The sequence below is a fragment of the Carettochelys insculpta genome, chromosome 20, assembly GCF_033958435.1.
Source record: "Carettochelys insculpta isolate YL-2023 chromosome 20, ASM3395843v1, whole genome shotgun sequence".
NCBI lineage: Eukaryota > Metazoa > Chordata > Testudines > Carettochelyidae > Carettochelys > Carettochelys insculpta.
This window is the reverse complement of record NC_134156.1, coordinates 24,415,539-24,431,950: the sequence shown is the minus strand read 5'-3', so window position 1 is coordinate 24,431,950 and position 16,412 is coordinate 24,415,539. Positions and strand designations below refer to the sequence as shown.

At 53.0% G+C, this 16,412-nt stretch overlaps 1 protein-coding gene across 1 annotated transcript in view; it reads right to left on the bottom strand.

Moving 5' to 3' along the window:
- The window catches only part of CEP131 (centrosomal protein 131), a 32,555-nt gene that overhangs the window by 6,258 nt on the left and 9,885 nt on the right, over window positions 1-16,412 (bottom strand). Inside the window, exons 8-20 of the mRNA XM_075014239.1 lie at window positions 13,972-14,124; window positions 13,371-13,488; window positions 12,360-12,491; window positions 11,360-11,528; window positions 11,090-11,187; window positions 10,506-10,688; window positions 6,986-7,177; window positions 6,334-6,471; window positions 5,541-5,666; window positions 5,108-5,224; window positions 2,179-2,281; window positions 618-819; window positions 48-155 (exon numbers count right to left, since the gene is read on the bottom strand). Coding sequence (XP_074870340.1) covers window positions 48-155; window positions 618-819; window positions 2,179-2,281; window positions 5,108-5,224; window positions 5,541-5,666; window positions 6,334-6,471; window positions 6,986-7,177; window positions 10,506-10,688; window positions 11,090-11,187; window positions 11,360-11,528; window positions 12,360-12,491; window positions 13,371-13,488; window positions 13,972-14,124 — 1,839 coding nt within the window. The remainder of the gene's footprint in view (window positions 1-47; window positions 156-617; window positions 820-2,178; window positions 2,282-5,107; window positions 5,225-5,540; window positions 5,667-6,333; window positions 6,472-6,985; window positions 7,178-10,505; window positions 10,689-11,089; window positions 11,188-11,359; window positions 11,529-12,359; window positions 12,492-13,370; window positions 13,489-13,971; window positions 14,125-16,412) is intronic.

The following is a 16,412-nucleotide window of genomic DNA, read 5'->3' as shown; positions in this document are numbered from 1 at the left end:
GGAGAGCCCATTGCCCAAGCTCCAGCTCAGCAGCCGGCTGCTCTCACCTGGCTGCCTGCTGACTGAGCCGCTCCTTCTCCTCAGCGACCTCACTGTAGAGCCTGCGGCGCTGCTGCTGGAGAGCCTGCTCCTCCTGCTCCAGGTGCTTCTCGTACCTGCAAAGGCGAAAGGAGCCACTCGGGCAACTCGCCTGCCCTCACCGTGCGGTGCCTCTAGGGTTCTGTGAGTGCTACCGCGGCTCATCCGCAGAGCCCCTTTCCTCCCCTGGCTCCCCCAGCCCCGTCCCATTACACCACCCTGGCTCTGCAGGCAGCTTGCGTCTCCCTGCCTGCTGCCCTCGCGGGGAAGCAGCTTCTGCAGCCGAATGCCACCAGCAGGTCACAGGCTGGGGGGAGGTGGGGAGCCCTTGCTGGGATGCTGGCAGCTCACCGGTGGCTGGGACACTGGAACTGCCTGGCCAGCAGGTGCTAGCTTACCCCAGTGGTGGGGCACAGATGTTTCCCATCCGGACCAGGGGGTGATTATCTCCCCCGCCCCCTCGGCCTCCAGCACGGGACAGAGGCAGACGGGAAGGAGCCAGTGTAAAACTCCGTCCCCTCCTCTGGGTCCCTACGCACCGCTGCCTGGCCAGCTCCCTCTCCCGCTGGCCCTGCTCCTCCTTCTCTCGCTCCAGGAGCTCACGCAGCTCCTCCGCCTGGCGGACGTAGCGCTGGGCTGCCCGTTCGTCCGACTGCAGCAGCTCTGCCTCGTGCAGCGTCTTCAGTTTCTTGATCTCCTGCTTGTGTTTGGCGATTAGCTTCTGGATTTCAGGCTCCAGCCCTGAAGGGGAGTCAAGGCAGGGAAAGGGTACTGAGCAGGTAACACTCATGGGGAAGGACAGCTCGGGTAATGGGGGTCTCCAAGTGCAACAGTTCCCCAGCCCCGATCTCAGACCAACGTCCTTGAAGACAAGCAACGGCTCTGTCAGTGGCTAGTTCTCACGTCAAGGACTGGAGATAGGACTGGCAGCTAAGGCAGGGGCAGCTACTCAGGCTCTCCAGCTTCAGGACTGAAGTTCCCCTAGTGCTGATGGAGAAAGCTCAGAGTCCCTCCATCATGCCCACAGGGAACCTGATAAAACACACTATGCTGTACCTAACTGAAAGCTGCAGTGTAAATGGCCTGGGGCAGGGACCGGCTGCAGGTCGTACGCAGCACCAAGCACAGCAGTGTTACTCGGCAAGGGCGAGGTGGGGGAAGCTCCCACAAAGTCACTGTCCTTGACACTAAGAGGAGCAAGAGCCAGTCACCTTCTCGCCAGCTCCAGGAAAAACACAGCCTGGGAGGCAGGAAGAAGGAGCGGTGACAGGAAAGCCAAAGGCCCCAGAAAGTGCAGTAAGAAGAGCCTGCACAGCCCTCAGAGAAAGGGCTGCCCGAGCTAACAGGGCTTTCCCATCTCTACCTGCTAATGCTTTGTTGACAATGACTGCGCCGTACTTAGCAAGGGCTGGAACAAAGGACAAAACCAGCAGGGGACCTTCCTTGCTACCGCCCAGCTGAGCTTCAGAAGGGAAAGACAAAGCTCAGCACAATGGTGGGGCAGCCTCAAAGTCCTGGCCAGTGCATGGACTGCGCCCTCAGCACTCCCTCACTCTTCCCACCCCACTCAGGGGCACCTGCTCCGAGGAGCCTGCTCTCAGCACCAGAACCTCACAGCCTCTCTAGGGACAGGCAGCTGGGAGGCCAGAGCAGCGAGTTATGGCCTCGCATGAGGAAGCTGCAGCAGAACAAGGAGCTCTGTGACGCCTCAAAGACTGAACAGATTCATTTGGGTGTGAGCTTTCGTGGGCAAAGACCCACCTCACCAGATGCCTGCAGTGCAAATCCACCTGACCAAGTGGGTATTTGCCCAGGAAAGCTCATGCCCAAATAAAGCAGTTTAGTTGTTCAGGTGCCACATGACTCCTGGATGTTCAGGCACACAGACAAACCCAGCGAGCCCTCCAAGACTGGAGCAGAAAAGGCGAGTGCTGCTCCTGTTCTCGCCTGAGGACCGCAAGAGGCAGAAAATGCCCAAGCAGAAGAGTGACTCTTGAGTGAAGTGTTAGCAGCTCGTTCTGGGCAGGGAGCCCATTGGGGGGAAGGGGCCATAAAAGGGCCTGGCTTTCACGGCTCAGCAGAGAGAGGCGCCCTTTGTACCTTTCACAGTGATTTCTTTGATCTTCTTGGTTTTCTCGTCAATCCATTTCTCCCGGCGGATTTTCTCAGTCGCACTCATCAGCTCCTTCAGTTTCTTGATCTCCTGTTTGGAGCCAAATGTCAAACTTCAGGGACAAGATGGCAGACAATAAAACTACTTGCGAAGGCCACTTCCCAATGGAGAGAAAAGTCACTGACACCAGGCAAGGGCGAAGGGACTTTGCTTCACATGCTCAACCTGGAGAGCCGCAGCCCTAACATGCCCCCCACCCACAGCTAAGCAGACACACCGTCCCTGTGCCTTTACCCTACTCTTTAGTTGGGCCCACAGGGGAGTTACCTGCTGCAGCAGGAAGCCCTTGAAAATGCATCTGCTAAAAGTAACAGACAAAGGAGTGCCCCAGCTGGAGCAGCAGTTTAAGGCAAATCCAGGCGACAGAGAGGGGCACACACACATCTGTGGGCACGTCGTTTCCGGCCTGCAGTGCCACGTACAGAGTGCTGCTTTCTGCTGGGGCGTCTTTACGAGTACTTGATTATCCAAGTCCCTGATTCAGGACAGGAGCACAGGGGCTACAGCAGGGGGACAGCCAGCGGCAGCCTCACTGATGAATCCATAGCAGCTCTGCAATGCCCCAGAGCTCTGCTAAAGGGGATGTTTTCTGTCCTTCCTCCAGCAGCCTGAGCCCCAGGCAGAAGCGCGGCTCTCATGCCTTCCTTACACCACGCTGCTCCGAGGGCTCCCAAGGCCATGCCCCCAGGCGATGGTGCAGGGAGGCAGCATGACTGTGGCTGTTACTGCTGATAACCTGTGACAAGCTGCAAGGGTTTGTCTATTACCATCTTGATGCTTTCACCGGTAGTGAAAGCGGCAGCTCCAGGTCAGCCAGACAGAGCAAAGACCTGATTTACCTCACACAAACGGGCCAGACTGGGGAGGTGAAGGAAAGAGGAAAGGACACACAACAGCATGTCAAGTGAAAGAGCCTGTGGGAGCAGAACCCCAGCGGGGGCTGTGGTGATAGCAGGAAGGTGCAGCCACGCAGGTTAGCTCCTCTGTGGACAGTGCTGGGCAGGCATCATCTGCCTAGCAGCAGTAAAGACTATCACAGCTGGTCTAAGGCCAGAGGAGCGAGCGGGAATCATAACTGGGCTTCTGGCTCGCTGGCTGCGGGAAGCGTGAAGGGGCAGGGGGCCCGGATGAAAGCACCATGTGCTCAGTCACCCATCTGCCTTGGGAAGCAGGCAGAGCAGTGTCTGGCTTAGCGGAAAGGAACAGCCTCACTAGCTGGGGCAAAACCTGTAGCTCTGAAAAGTGCACAGAGGAGGAGGGGCTCCTGCCTGCTTTGCAACTCGACTGGCCTTAAGGCAGCGGAGATGGAATTTAACCCATCGCACAAAGAATGGCCCAGGAGCTGGGCCGCAGCATGTGGCTTGGGAGGCCTGGGCTGAACCCCTGCTCCACCACAGGTCTCCTGTGCGACCTCAGGTGAGACGGCCAGTCTCTCAGCCCCGCTCTGCACACAGGCTAACAGTCCGGGCCTGCTGCGCATAGGGACCCGTGAGGGTAGATGCATTGAAGACCAGGAGGTGTTCAGATACTGTGGCGACATAGGGTCAGAGGAGCATGTGGGGCCGAACGCTGCAGGAGCCCTTGGCTTGCTCTCTGTATTGCCCCCTCACTTCCCACGTCTAGACTCTGGTCGGTACTAAGCACTGCTGCTCTATGAGCCCCACATCCATAAGAGCTGCTGGGCCAGGTCAGCCCACTCTGCAAAGCACAAGCGCACATGCCTGTCCTCCCAGCTGGACCCAAACTCCGCCTTACAAACAAGTGAAACAAGTTTGGGTCTGGGATTAGTTTCTCTGTCTGCTTACGACACAGTGGCCACAGTTTGGTGCCAATGGTGCGTCTGCTCTGTGCAGTGCTAGGAAATAAACAGCAGGAGGGGCGCTCGGTCCGGACTGCAGTTCATTGGTAGGTCTGGGCCCTGGCAGGGGCTACAGGCATAAAAGGAGGTGCTGCTGCAGGCCCAAATGAAGGTCCACTGTCAAGGCTGGGTGGGGGGAGGGACTGTGCAACCCTGCAAGGGGTCAGTCCAGAGCTGCTGAGACTGGCTAATGAGGCTAGAAACTCTCCCTAACTAAGGCGAGAAGCTGAGCTGCTGCTCTGTTCAACCAGCACACAGCAAGTGAGGCACAGATAAGACCTGGGCTAAGGAACGCATGGGATGAACTTTCCTTCTGACCAGGCAGCATCCAGCAGAAGATGGATGGGCTGCTGGAGGGTGGCAGGGAGGGAGGACGCCAAGCTTAGGTATCAGAGGCCTTCTGCCATCACTCCCTCCTAGGATTCTCCAAAGGCTGTTACAGCCCCACCTCCCTCAGGCCCTGCGCAGTCCCAGCCTCGGAACAGGCCACTAGATAGAGCAGGAAGTGGGGGTCGCAATCTAATTCTTCTGCAGAGGAAGGTTTTGCTGGGGCTGAGCATTTCCCTCCACGAAGAATGAGGCCTCTCCCACGCTGCCCAGCAGGTTCAGGAAGTTGCTGCCATTGCCTGACCTCGGTCAGGAAACATCATCCTCAGCAGCCTGATAGCAGCAGCTATCCATCATGTGCCCCTGCTCCAGTTCCAGCTGAGCAGCCAGGCTGGGCTCCAGCATCCGGCAGCAGCCCCAGGCAGTCAGACAGAAGCTGGTAGCAATGTGCCTCATGGCTAGGCTCAGACCGGTACCACCTTGGATGCCGCAGGAGATGCCTCTCCTGGGGATGCCAAGCTCTCCTGCTTTCAGCAGGGGAGGCAGCCAGGACCTGCTCAGCTCCAGCTTAAGAAGCCGTGTAAGCTGGAGACAACACACTGTGCGCTGCCTCTGCTTGCTTTCCACTGTGATGGTTCCCTCCAAAAAACCCGCCCTCCTCCACTCCTCACCAGCTCATGCTGCTCCTGCAGCTGGGCAATCTTCTTGGTGTATTTCTGGTCCACCAGCTTCAGCTCTGCCACCACCGCCTCGCACTTCTCACTCAGAACCTTCTTATCGTCAATCAGCTGAGAGGGAGGGTGGGGGCAGGTTAGATCGCCCCGCTCAGGACCCAGCCCTACATCAGGGGCACGAACTGCAAGTTAGTCAGCAGAGCAGCCTTGAACTACTCTGAAGGCTGGTACAGGAACCTGCTCCCCTCCCTTCTTCAAGGCCAGGCAGCCCCTTGCTGGAGAATGGGAAGCAGGGCCCCTCCTCACACCCAAGCACAAGGGATTTTGGGAAGAGACTGTAACTGAAGGAGAGCGCAAGGAACACTGGAGCGGTGCGAGGAGGGGCTCCTGGCTTGGGAGTCGAAAGCGTCCCGCCCAGAGGAGAGTTCACCTGGTCGATGAAGGCCAGGTGTCTCTGGATAGCAGCCTCGTACTGCTCTCTCTGCAGCTGGAGCTGGTGGCTAAGCTCCTTCTCAGTCTCTCTAACATGCCGCACGGTCAGTTCCCGCTGCTGTGCCTGTCAGGCGAAGGGGAAATAGCTTTAGAACATTAGGGAGAGTGGCCCACACAAAGCTAGGACTGGCGTTAGTTCTGACGGGCACGTAGGGCAGGGACTGGGAACGGTGCCTGTCCTGCCCACAAGCCACAGGGTGGAAAGCCGCCATTCTAGCTCCTGGGGCTGCCAAGCCCCACTGTGAGGGGACGGGGGGAGAGACCAGGAGCAGAGCTCAGACTGGACGGGGGGCTAAGGGGCTGGAAAGGGAGCAGCCCTGCATGCTAGCTCACGTCCGCTTCCTGAAAGGTCACAGGCTGAACGAGGACCGTGGCCAAAGACCCAAGCAGCTCCCATTAGGGTGACTGATGCTGATGGGTACTTTGGCAGCACACAGAAGGCTCAGAAGTCTCCCACGGGGGAACGTACAGCTCCCCAGCTCAGCTTTCCTGAATCACTGCCAATGGCTCAGCTCATGCAAGCTCAGGAGGAGCCATCCCTCTGGCCCCTCCACATCCACTTGGCACCATGATGGAGAGGACGGTGGTCCCACCCTATTGTTGCTACATAGCAAGGCTAAATGATCGCCCTGTGAAGCGGGGCATGGCACAGCTGCCCTCTCTTTGATAGAGTGCTCAGGTCCCATGGCCCTCACTCCCCTCACAGGATGGTAAATGTCTGGGCTACGCACCAGAGCAGTCTGCAGCAGGGTGATTGCTCGCTGCTTCTCCTCCACCTCCAGTTTCAGCCTCACAATGGAGCTGGTGACCTCTGTGGCTGCAGCTGAAGCTTGCTCCAGGTGGGCCACCTCCTCTTCAGACAAGACTCCCTGGGGATAGGAAACCAGCATCACCACCACAGCTGGACACAGCTCAGTGTGGGATCAGGAGGCCCCCTCTTCCCCGCCACATGTGCACCCAGGTCTCCAGTGGCAGAAAGAACTCAGCCACTGTATTGTCGGGTCCCCGCAATGTGCTCTGGAATGCCAGCCGTCAGCTTCCAGGACAAGTCACTTGCTAACCTCCTGGAACGGAGAAAGCAGATGATGTATTCCAATTTGTGCCCCAAAATCCACACCCCGGCTCCCCACTTGCCCAAGACCACAACTTTTGGGGATGCTCTGCCAGCCCAGAGTATTCCGTAGGAGTCAAGAGAACAACAAGATGTGGGGGAACATGGTCCAAAGACCTCGGTGGCTTCCCCTATTCCAGTAGAGACTTTGATATCCATTACCTTGAGCTCACGTCACTGGGACAGGCTCTCTTTCTGAGAGCAGTCAGCTGGCCGGCTCCCACTCCACACAGAGTCTGGGTGCTAATCTACCATGTGGCCCTGCTGCTCACCTCCTGCTGAGTGACAGAGGCAGCGGACCTGGGCCGCTCCTGCTCTGACTTTTCCATCTCATCCAGGAAGGTGATGATACTCTGGAGCTTGGCTTCTGAGAGGAGAGCCCCATCTCCAGGGACGCCGGGGCAATGGTTCAGCTTTCCAAACTTCTCCAGGTTATCAGCAGTCAAGGAATTGGAGTCGACCTCCTGCCCAGGGAGAAGATGCATTACATTAACGGACACAGCAGCCTGCAGGGAGCAGTGCTTTGCCACAGCAGAGCAGAGACCGCTTGGAAGATAAGGCAGCCAGTGAGAAACCAGTTGGTACCAATGGAACTGAATTCTTCCATTGCCCCCTAATGGCTAGTCCTCATATGGACATGCTCGCATCGCTGGACAAGCACCAGCTGGTTGAGAGAAGAGTTTTGCAAGGCTTTGCTGCTCCTGAGGGGTGGGGAACAGGCCATGCACGCTCCAGTTCCCCAGCCAGGCCAAAGGCCACCTTGTCCCTGACTGATACTCCCAGAGTCACAGTTGGAAATGACAACATTTCATGGGCATTTGCTTTTCTCCATGGCTCACTGTTCCGATGCTGACTGGGTGCACATCACCGCAGGACGGAGTTCAGAGATCAAGTTTCTCAATATGTTAAATGACAGCTTCTTGGAGCTGTTAGTTCTGAAACCCACAGGAGGAGAGGCAACTCCTGATTTAGTCATAAGCAGAGCACAGGATCGGGTCCAAGAGGTGAGTACAGCTGGACCGCTCGGTAAGAGTAACCATAATATAATTTAAACATAACATCCCTGTGGCAGGGAACACACAACAGCTATCCAATAGTGTAGCATTTAATTTCAGAGAAGGGAGATATACAGAAAAGAAGAAGTTAAACAGAAATGAAAGGGCACAGGGCTGAAAGTGAAATCCCTGCAAGCTGCATGGAAACTTTCTAGAGACACCGTAAGAGAAGCTCAGCTTCAATGCACACCCCAAATTAAAACAAGAGTGAAACCAAACAAGTGCTGTGATGGCTAAACAACAAAGCAAAAGAAACAATAAGAGGCTTAAAATTGTAAGTTAAATCCCACTGAGGAAAACAGAAAGGAGCATAAACTCTGGCAAGTGAAGTGTAAATACAAAATCACTAGCAGCTGTACCTTGCGTTGCTGGGTCCTTGTGGAAGCTAAGGGCAGGAGGCGGAGGATACAGGAGTCAGGCACTTCCCAGCCGGTGGCTCCCCATGGCTGGCCTAGGCCCCCTGTGGTCAATACCTAACCATCCCTGCTATGAGAGCCCTCCCTTTCTGTTTCATGAGAAACAGTTGGATTCCAGGCACGATTGTCCTACCACAACCAAACCCTCATCCTGTTTTAAGTGATAAGAGACAGCAGCATACTGATTGTGGTGATCCTAGGTCTTACCACTTGGGAGGAGTTCTTGAACAGACAGACACACAGATGGACAGAGACACAGACAGGCTCACAGACAAACTCTCTAAAATATAGAATAGAGGAAGGCCAGAAAAAGAATTTGAAGAACAACTAGCCCAAGACTCAAAAAGTGATTGCAATTTTTGTTTTTTTTTTAAAAACGCACATTAGAAGCAGGAAGCCTGCAAAAGAACCAGTGAGGGTAACGGAGGATTGAGATGCTAAAGGAGAACTCAAGGCTGATGAGGTCATTGCAGAAAAACTAAACGAATATTTTGCATCAGTTTGCTCAGCTGAATATGTGAGAAAGATTCCCAAACCTGGGCCACCTTTTTTAATGACAAATCTGAGGAACTGTCCCATACTGAGGTGTCACTAGGGGACTTCTGGAACAGACTGATATACAGTCATAAACCGCCAGGAACTGTTGGCATTTGCCCAAGAGTTCTAAAGGAACTCAGAATGTGAAACTGCAGAACTAGTAACTGTAGTCTGTAATCTACTATTTACATCAGCTTCTGTACCAAGGGACAGAAGGATAGCTGATGTGACAACAAGTTTTAAGAAGGGTTCCCAATGTGATCCCGCAATTACAGGCCGGTATGCCTGATTTTGGTACTGGGCTAAATGACCAAAAGAACAAAACTATCAGACACAGAGATGAACATGATTCGTTGGGGAAGAGTCAAGAATTCTTTGAGAGTTCAACAAGCACAAGGACAAGGAGGGTCCCATGGATATAGGATACGCAGATTTTAAGAAAGCCTTTGACAAGGTCCTTCTCCAGAAGCTCTTAAGCAAAGTAAGCTGTCATGGGATAAAAGGGAAGGTCCTCTCATGGACTGGTAACTTGTAAAAAGAGAGGAAACAAAGTGTGGGTATAAAAGGTAGTTTTTCAAAATGGAGAGAGGTGTCTCTGGGGTTGAGAGCTGGTCCCATGACCAACCCTTGAGGGACCAGTCCTATTACACATTTGTAAGTGACCTGGAAAAAGGGATAACCAGTGAAGTGTCAAAATTCGCAGATGATACAAAACTACTCAAAAGAGTTGAGTCCCAGGCAAACAGCAAAGAGCTCCAAAAGGATCTTGAGACTGGGCAACAATACAAAGGCAGATGAAATTCCGTGCTGATAAATGCCAAGTAATGCAGACTGGAAAACAATCCCAACTACTCATATAAAGTGATGGGGACTAAATTAGTTGCTACCACTCAATATCTTGGAATCATTGAGGATAGTTCTCAGAAAACATCCCTGCTATGTGCAGCCGCCGTGAAAAAAGCAAACAGAACGCTGTCAATCATTAAGAAAGGGTTAGATAAGAAGACAGAAAATACATTTCCTCTACATAAATCTGTGCTATACCCAACACCTTGAATACTGCATACGGATGTGGTCACCCCATTGCAAAAAAAGTATACTGGCATTGGAAAAGGTCCATAAAATGGCAAAATATGACTAGGAGTATGGAACAGTTGCATATGAGGACAGGTTAAGACAAACTTTTCATCAGCTTGGCAAAGAGACGACTAAGTGGGGGGAATATGACAGAGATCTATAAAATCATGTAAATTAAATAAGGAAGTGCTATTTACTGCTCATAACACAAGAACTAGGGGTAACCAAATGAAATTAATAGGCAGCAGATTTAAAAACAAACAAAGGGAAGTATTCCTTCCCACAATGCAGACAACCCATGGAACTTTTCGCCAGAGGACGTTGTGAACGCCAAGACTAGAACAGCTCAAAAAAGAACTCGATACATTCATGGAGGAGAGGTCCATTGACGGCCATTAGCCAGGATGGACAGGAAATGGTGTCCCTAGTCTCAGGCTGCCAGAAGCTGTGAATGAGCAAAAGAGAAATGCATCACTTATGTTCCACCCCTCTGGGGCACCTGGCATCAGCCACTGTCTGGAGATAGGATACTGAGCTAGACAGACCTTTGGTCTGATTCAGTATGGCTGGTTTTTTATGTTCTCTCCTGCCCAGCACTCAAACCCTTCCCTGTGTGGCAGCAAGCCCTGGGAGAGAAGTCTCCCTACCTGCAACAGCTCAGGTCTGTCTAGGTGATGGTCCTACTCAACCCTGAACCCTGACATTACCCCATCTATCCAGGCATATCTGTCGTTCTTGTAGAGCTTGGGTTTGGGCAGTAGCTCCGGCTCCTCCTCCAGCAATTTGAGTGTGTCCAGAAGCTCATTCAAGGTGACCTTGGACTGGGCTCTGCTGGTCCCAGGGACTACTGTCTGCTGCTCCTCACTGCTCAGCTCCCTGGAGTTCACATCCTAGGGAAGAAGGGGTGGGAAGAATTGAGGAAAAACCACCCATGGTAAAATGGTTTACAAGGCCTCCCCAGCTTGTAATCCAGGCTTCCAATAGCCACAGGCGGCCAGGCCCTCAGTGCAGCCTGATGCAGAACAGGGAGATAAGCAGCCCTGGGATTTAGAAAGGCCTATCTCTTAGGCTGGGTGAGCAATGGAGTCATGTTGCTGTGTCATTTTCCATGCTCTCCTGCAAGCCTCCTCAGCTCAAAACCCCGGGGGCCTCTTGCGCCAAGGGCTGAGAACTGGCTGATCTGCACCGAACTCCACAGAACTGAAAGGGGCTCAATGGGGGCAAGAGGAGAGAGAGCAAAACCCAGCACCAGCATCAGTGAGTTTGGAACGAAGCGAAGAGCTGAGCCCACCTGCGGTTTGTCCTCTCCCATGTTATCCCGTCCACTGCCCGAACCGGGCCCTGGGGGGAAGACTGCTCTGGGCTCAACAGCTGCTGAAGAATCTGCATCTGTAGGAATCAGAGCAACATTCACTTCTTTACACCATCCCCAGAGCAATAATCCCATGCCCTGGCCCTCCCTCCAGCTTCCACACCCCAGCCCCCAGCTCTCCCAGCCCTTCGGCTGCTGGCGAGACGTGCGCTCGAAGCTATGGTTTGAGGACTTCGGGGAGACGCTCACCTGCATTATTGGCTTTCAGGATGCTATTGGCAGGACTCACGTTCTTCACAGAGGCCGGCTTAGTGGGCTTTTTCCTTCCCAGCCGTCTGCTCTCCTTCACCACCAGCAGCTCTCCCTCTGCAAGACGCTTCACATCAGAGGCCTTTTGGGCTCGTTTCTGTTGAAGCTCCTTTAATGGGGGACGGACGTCAGCTCTGTGCCCAGCACAACGCCCCCCTCAGCCCATGCTGTTGAACCCCTGCATCACTCAGTATGTGTGATCAAGAGCTGGTCTGGGAGGGCAACAGCACGAGCAATAGAGAGATGCAGCTGAGGCCCACTAAGCCTAGCACAACAGGCAGTGAAGGGTTAGTGAGCTCACTGTCCCCTCTAGCAAGACAGAGATCACTTACAAATGAATGTGTCCATGCTGCAACAGCAGCCCTCAGAGACTGAGCCTCCCACTGCAGGACGGGCCTGGGAGTAACCAGCGTAGACTGTGTGGGGGTCTGAGATTGCACTATTGGGGGGATGGAAGATAAACCGATGCTGCACTCACAGCAGAGCCAACGTCTCCTGCCAGTGTACTTCAGCCTGCACTGCTGGGACCGGTCCCTCCCTCGAGGGATGTCCAGTGTTTGGGGCCCACTGAGCCATGGCCTCTGCCGTGGGGCAGCCAGTTCGATTGTGGATGATTGCTCTTCATGAGCTAGACTCAGACCAGCCTTTCACAAAGACTGCTGAATGGCAAGAGACTCCCGGCTGGCCAGGGCAGAGGTGCTGTATCCCACCCCACGCTGCATTCCTGTGGACTATTCCATCTAGTTCTCAACTCTCCCCGTAGGCAGAACGCATGATGCCCGTGTGAAGGCAAAGATAAGCTGACACCAACTGGAGAACCACTGTTACTGCACAAGATGAGTAACAACTTCTCGCCCTTGCCCCACATGCACATCAAGGATGGCTCCTGGTAAGTGAGCCAAACAACCCATTGCTCAGAGCACTTTAGCTCCATCTTTACCTGGATGGCAGCTCGCCGGGCCAGCTGGGCCTTCTCCTCCCGGATTCTCTGTCTCTCCTCATCCTTCTTCCGTTGCAAGTCCAGGATGTTTGCCTCCTCCATCCGCTGCTGCTGCTGCTGCTGCTGCCTTTCCTTCACAGAAGCACAGATGGCTGTTACTGAGCTTTATGGATGCTCCTTGCCAGCATTTGCTGCACACAGAAGAGAAACAGGAACCACATTCCCCTCCTGGCTGGGGTTGGCCTAGACCCAGAAGCTTCCTGCCCCAACCCTCCCTTTTCAGAGACACTGTGTCCAGAGAGCTTCCACCCGAGGGTGCATGTTCATGAAACACTGTAAGCAATCACCTGCTGGTTGGGTCTGAAACCACTGATGAGACAGCCTTAAAAATAGAATCTTACAAGAGCTACAGGGTTTTTTCCCCTAGTTAGATAAATAATTAAACACAAAGAAGTATAAAAGCTGCAGATGCTGCCTCACTTCATGACATGCCAGGTATCAGTGAGTCACAACAGGCTGACCCTGGATATCACTGCCCTGGACTTGAAGAATGCCCAGCAACCTCACGGAAACTCAAGCCTTCAACAGGAGCTATTGCCTTAACTGTCAATCACCTAGGTGTCTGGAGCTATGCTAAGAGAAGGGAATGACACTAGGCACGACTCCCCAGAGGCTTGCAGCCTGGTTTTCAGGGAAACTAAATTTCCATGGATGTCAATGTGAATGTTCACCATCCACACACCAGCAGTGCTCTGTGCTACCACAAGGGCCACCCAAATTCACTGGCTGGGCCCCTTCCCTGGCTCCATAAGCCTGGAGGGGTCTAATGCATCTCAACAGGCTCCTCTGGCTACACATCAGGCTCTATCCAGTTCTCAGCTGGGAGGTTGGGTGGCTGAGGGAAACCACTTTTCCTCTATTTCCAGGGGTAGCAGCACACCAATGTCTCACAAGGCTGTGCTGCACTGGGGACCTGGCTCCAACTGAACACCTAGGAGACCAGTGACAGACCTCTCTCTTGGAAGCCAACAAGTGCCCAAGAGTAGCTGCACCCGTCTTGTGCCTCTGCGAGTGGCGTCGGTACCACCGCTGGATGGTCACGGCTGCCAGGTTAACCTGATGAATGAACCTGCAGAAGAAAGAGGCAGCTCAGTGAAGCTGCTGCAAGCACATGGGCAGAGACTACACACCCACAGCCTGAGGAGTTACCAACTACCTCCCCCACAGGGTCACTGTTCACATGGATATGTCCACAAGGGGACAGGTGTTTCTGGGAAATTAGTCATATGAATGGCCACACTGGGACAGACCAAAGGTCGATCTAGCCCAGGAGCCTGTCTTTCTGAATGAGCAAAACACACAAGCTCACAGGAAGCACAGACCCAGACTGGGCAAAAGTTAATGGTGACATGCTGATTTCCACCAGCTGAGGAACTGGCTCACAGACAAACTCACAGATAAGGGCAAAACCTGTTCCGTCAACCAACTTCTGCACTGTACCTCACTTCCGCTTCCCCAGGTCTCCTACTGTCTGCTTTGTGACTTCCCACTGCCGCCCCAGCACGCAGCATCTCCCCCACCCCCCGTTTTTGTGTTCTGCTCCCTGCCACACCTCTCCGCCTCCTCCTCCGTCACCTCCTTCCTCTTGAGCAGGCTGCTGCTGTTGTTGCTGCAGGGCATTATATTGTTGCTGGAAAAATTCTTCTGACACTTCTTGAAGCTGCTGCTCTCGCTGTCCTCCTTCGAGGTCGCCTTGATCATGTTGCTAAGGGAGACAAGGAGACTGTCTAAGCCACCCTATTGCCTGCCTCAACCAGGATGACCCAGCGCACAGGGCAATAAAAGGCCCTTTGCTGTGGCCAGCAGCCAGAGCCATGGGCACCCATAAGTCTTTCATTATGCATAAAACAGGCACTTCTTGCTGGACAAGTGAATGCTGTTGGGCTTTGAGAAGCAGCACTCTGCCCTTTGTCAGGGACTGGCACCCCAGGGAAGAAAGCACATTGCATGAGGCAAGCAACCCTTGACAGAGGTGAAGGCACTTTCCCATGGACAGGCAGCAAGTCAGTGACAAGGCTGAGAGTACAGACAGGACTTCTGGGTTACCAGATCTCTGGGAGCAGCTGGGCTGGTCAAACAAGCACAATTTGTAAAAAATGACTAGGGCTTTAGGAGACGAACAGAGTCAAATGCTCACAGGTTCAAAGAAGAGCCTCTTCCCTTTGTTTTGTCTCCCCCACCCACTTCAAGGGCTGGACTTGCTCAGAGCTCCAGGGTATGGAGGGAAAAGGGCCAGTTGAGTCTCTTTGGGTTAAACATAGAAGTGGAAGCAACAGAGGCAATGTTGTGGTTGGCGTATGCTATAGGCCACCAGATTAGGTAGATGAGGATTTCTTCAGACAATTAAGAGCAGCTTCCAAATCACAGGCCCTGGTTCTCATGGGAGACTTTCATCACCCAGACATTTCTTGGGAGACTGAGACAGTAACACACAGACAATCCAGGAAGTTTTTGGAGAATGTTGGGGATAACTTGCTGGTGCAAGGGCTGAAGGAACTGATCGGGGCCATGCACAACTTGACCTGCTGCTCACAAACAGGGAAGAACTAGGAGGAGAAATAGAAGTGGGTGGCAACGTGGGCTGCAGCGATCACAAGATGGTAGATTTCAGGATTCTGACAAAAGGAAGGAAGGTGGGCAGTAAAATACAGACCCTTCATTTCAGAAGAGCAGACTTCAACTCCCTGAGAGAGCTGATGGGAAGGATCCCCTGGGAAGCTAATAGGAAGGAGAAAGGAATTGAGAAGAACTGGCAGTATTTTAAGGAGGCCTTACTGAAAGCACAGGAACAAAGCGTCCTGATGCGCAGTAAGAAAAGCAAATATGGTAGGCAACCAGCTTGGCTTACAAGGGAAATCCTTGGCGAGCTTAAACTCAAAAAGGATGCATATAAATGGAAACTTGGCCACATGACTAAGAAAGAGTATAAATATATGGCTGCGGAATGCCAGAGGGTGTAATTAGGAAAGCGAAAGCACAATTGGAACTCCAGGTACCAAGGAATGCGAAGGGCAATAAGAAGGGTTTCTACAGGCATGTTAACAATAAGAGGGTTGTCAGGGAGGGCTTGGGGCCATTACTGGATGAAGGAGGTAACCTGGTGACAGGTGCTGTGGGAAAGGCTGAAGTATTCAATGCTTTCTTTGCCTGAGTCTTCACGGACAAGGTCAGATCCCCAACTACAGCACTAGGCAATGCAGTATGGGGAGGTGGACAGCCCTCAATGGGGAAAGAATGAGTTATGAGCTACTTAGAAAAACTAGATGCACACAAATCCATGGGTCCGGATTTAATGCATCCAAGGGTACTAAGGGAATTGGCAGATGTGATTGCGGAGCCTTTGGCTATTATCTCTGAAAACTCGTGGAGATCAGGAGAGGTCGTAGTTGTTTAGAAAAAGGCAAATGTAGTGCCCAACTTTAGAAAAGGAAAGAAAGACAATCCAGGGAACCACAGACTGATCAGCCTCACCTCAGTCCCCGGAAAAATCATCGATGAGATCTCAAGGAATCCGTTTTCAAGCACTTGGAAGAGGGGAAAGTGATCAAGAGTAGCCAACATGGATTCACCAAGGGCAAGCTGTGCCTGACCAATCCGATCAGCTTCTATGATGAGGTAACAGACTCTGTGGACATGGGGAAGCCAATGGATATGATATACCGTGACTTTAGCAAAGCTTTTTTTACAGTCTCCCATAACATTCTTGCCCATAAGTTAAAGAAGTATGGATTGGATAAATAGACTGTAAGATGGACAGAAAGCTGGCTTGATGGATGGGCCCAATGGGTAGTGGTCAATAGCTCAATATCTGGTTGGTGGTCGGCTTCAAGTGGAGTGGCCCAAGGACTGGTTCAAGGGCCAGTGCCATTCAACGTCTTTATTAACGACCTGGGTGAGGGGATGGATTGCACCCTCAGCAAATTTGCAGATGACACTAAGCTAGGTGGTGAGGTAGACACATTGGAGGGTAGGGATTGGGTCCAGAGTGACCTA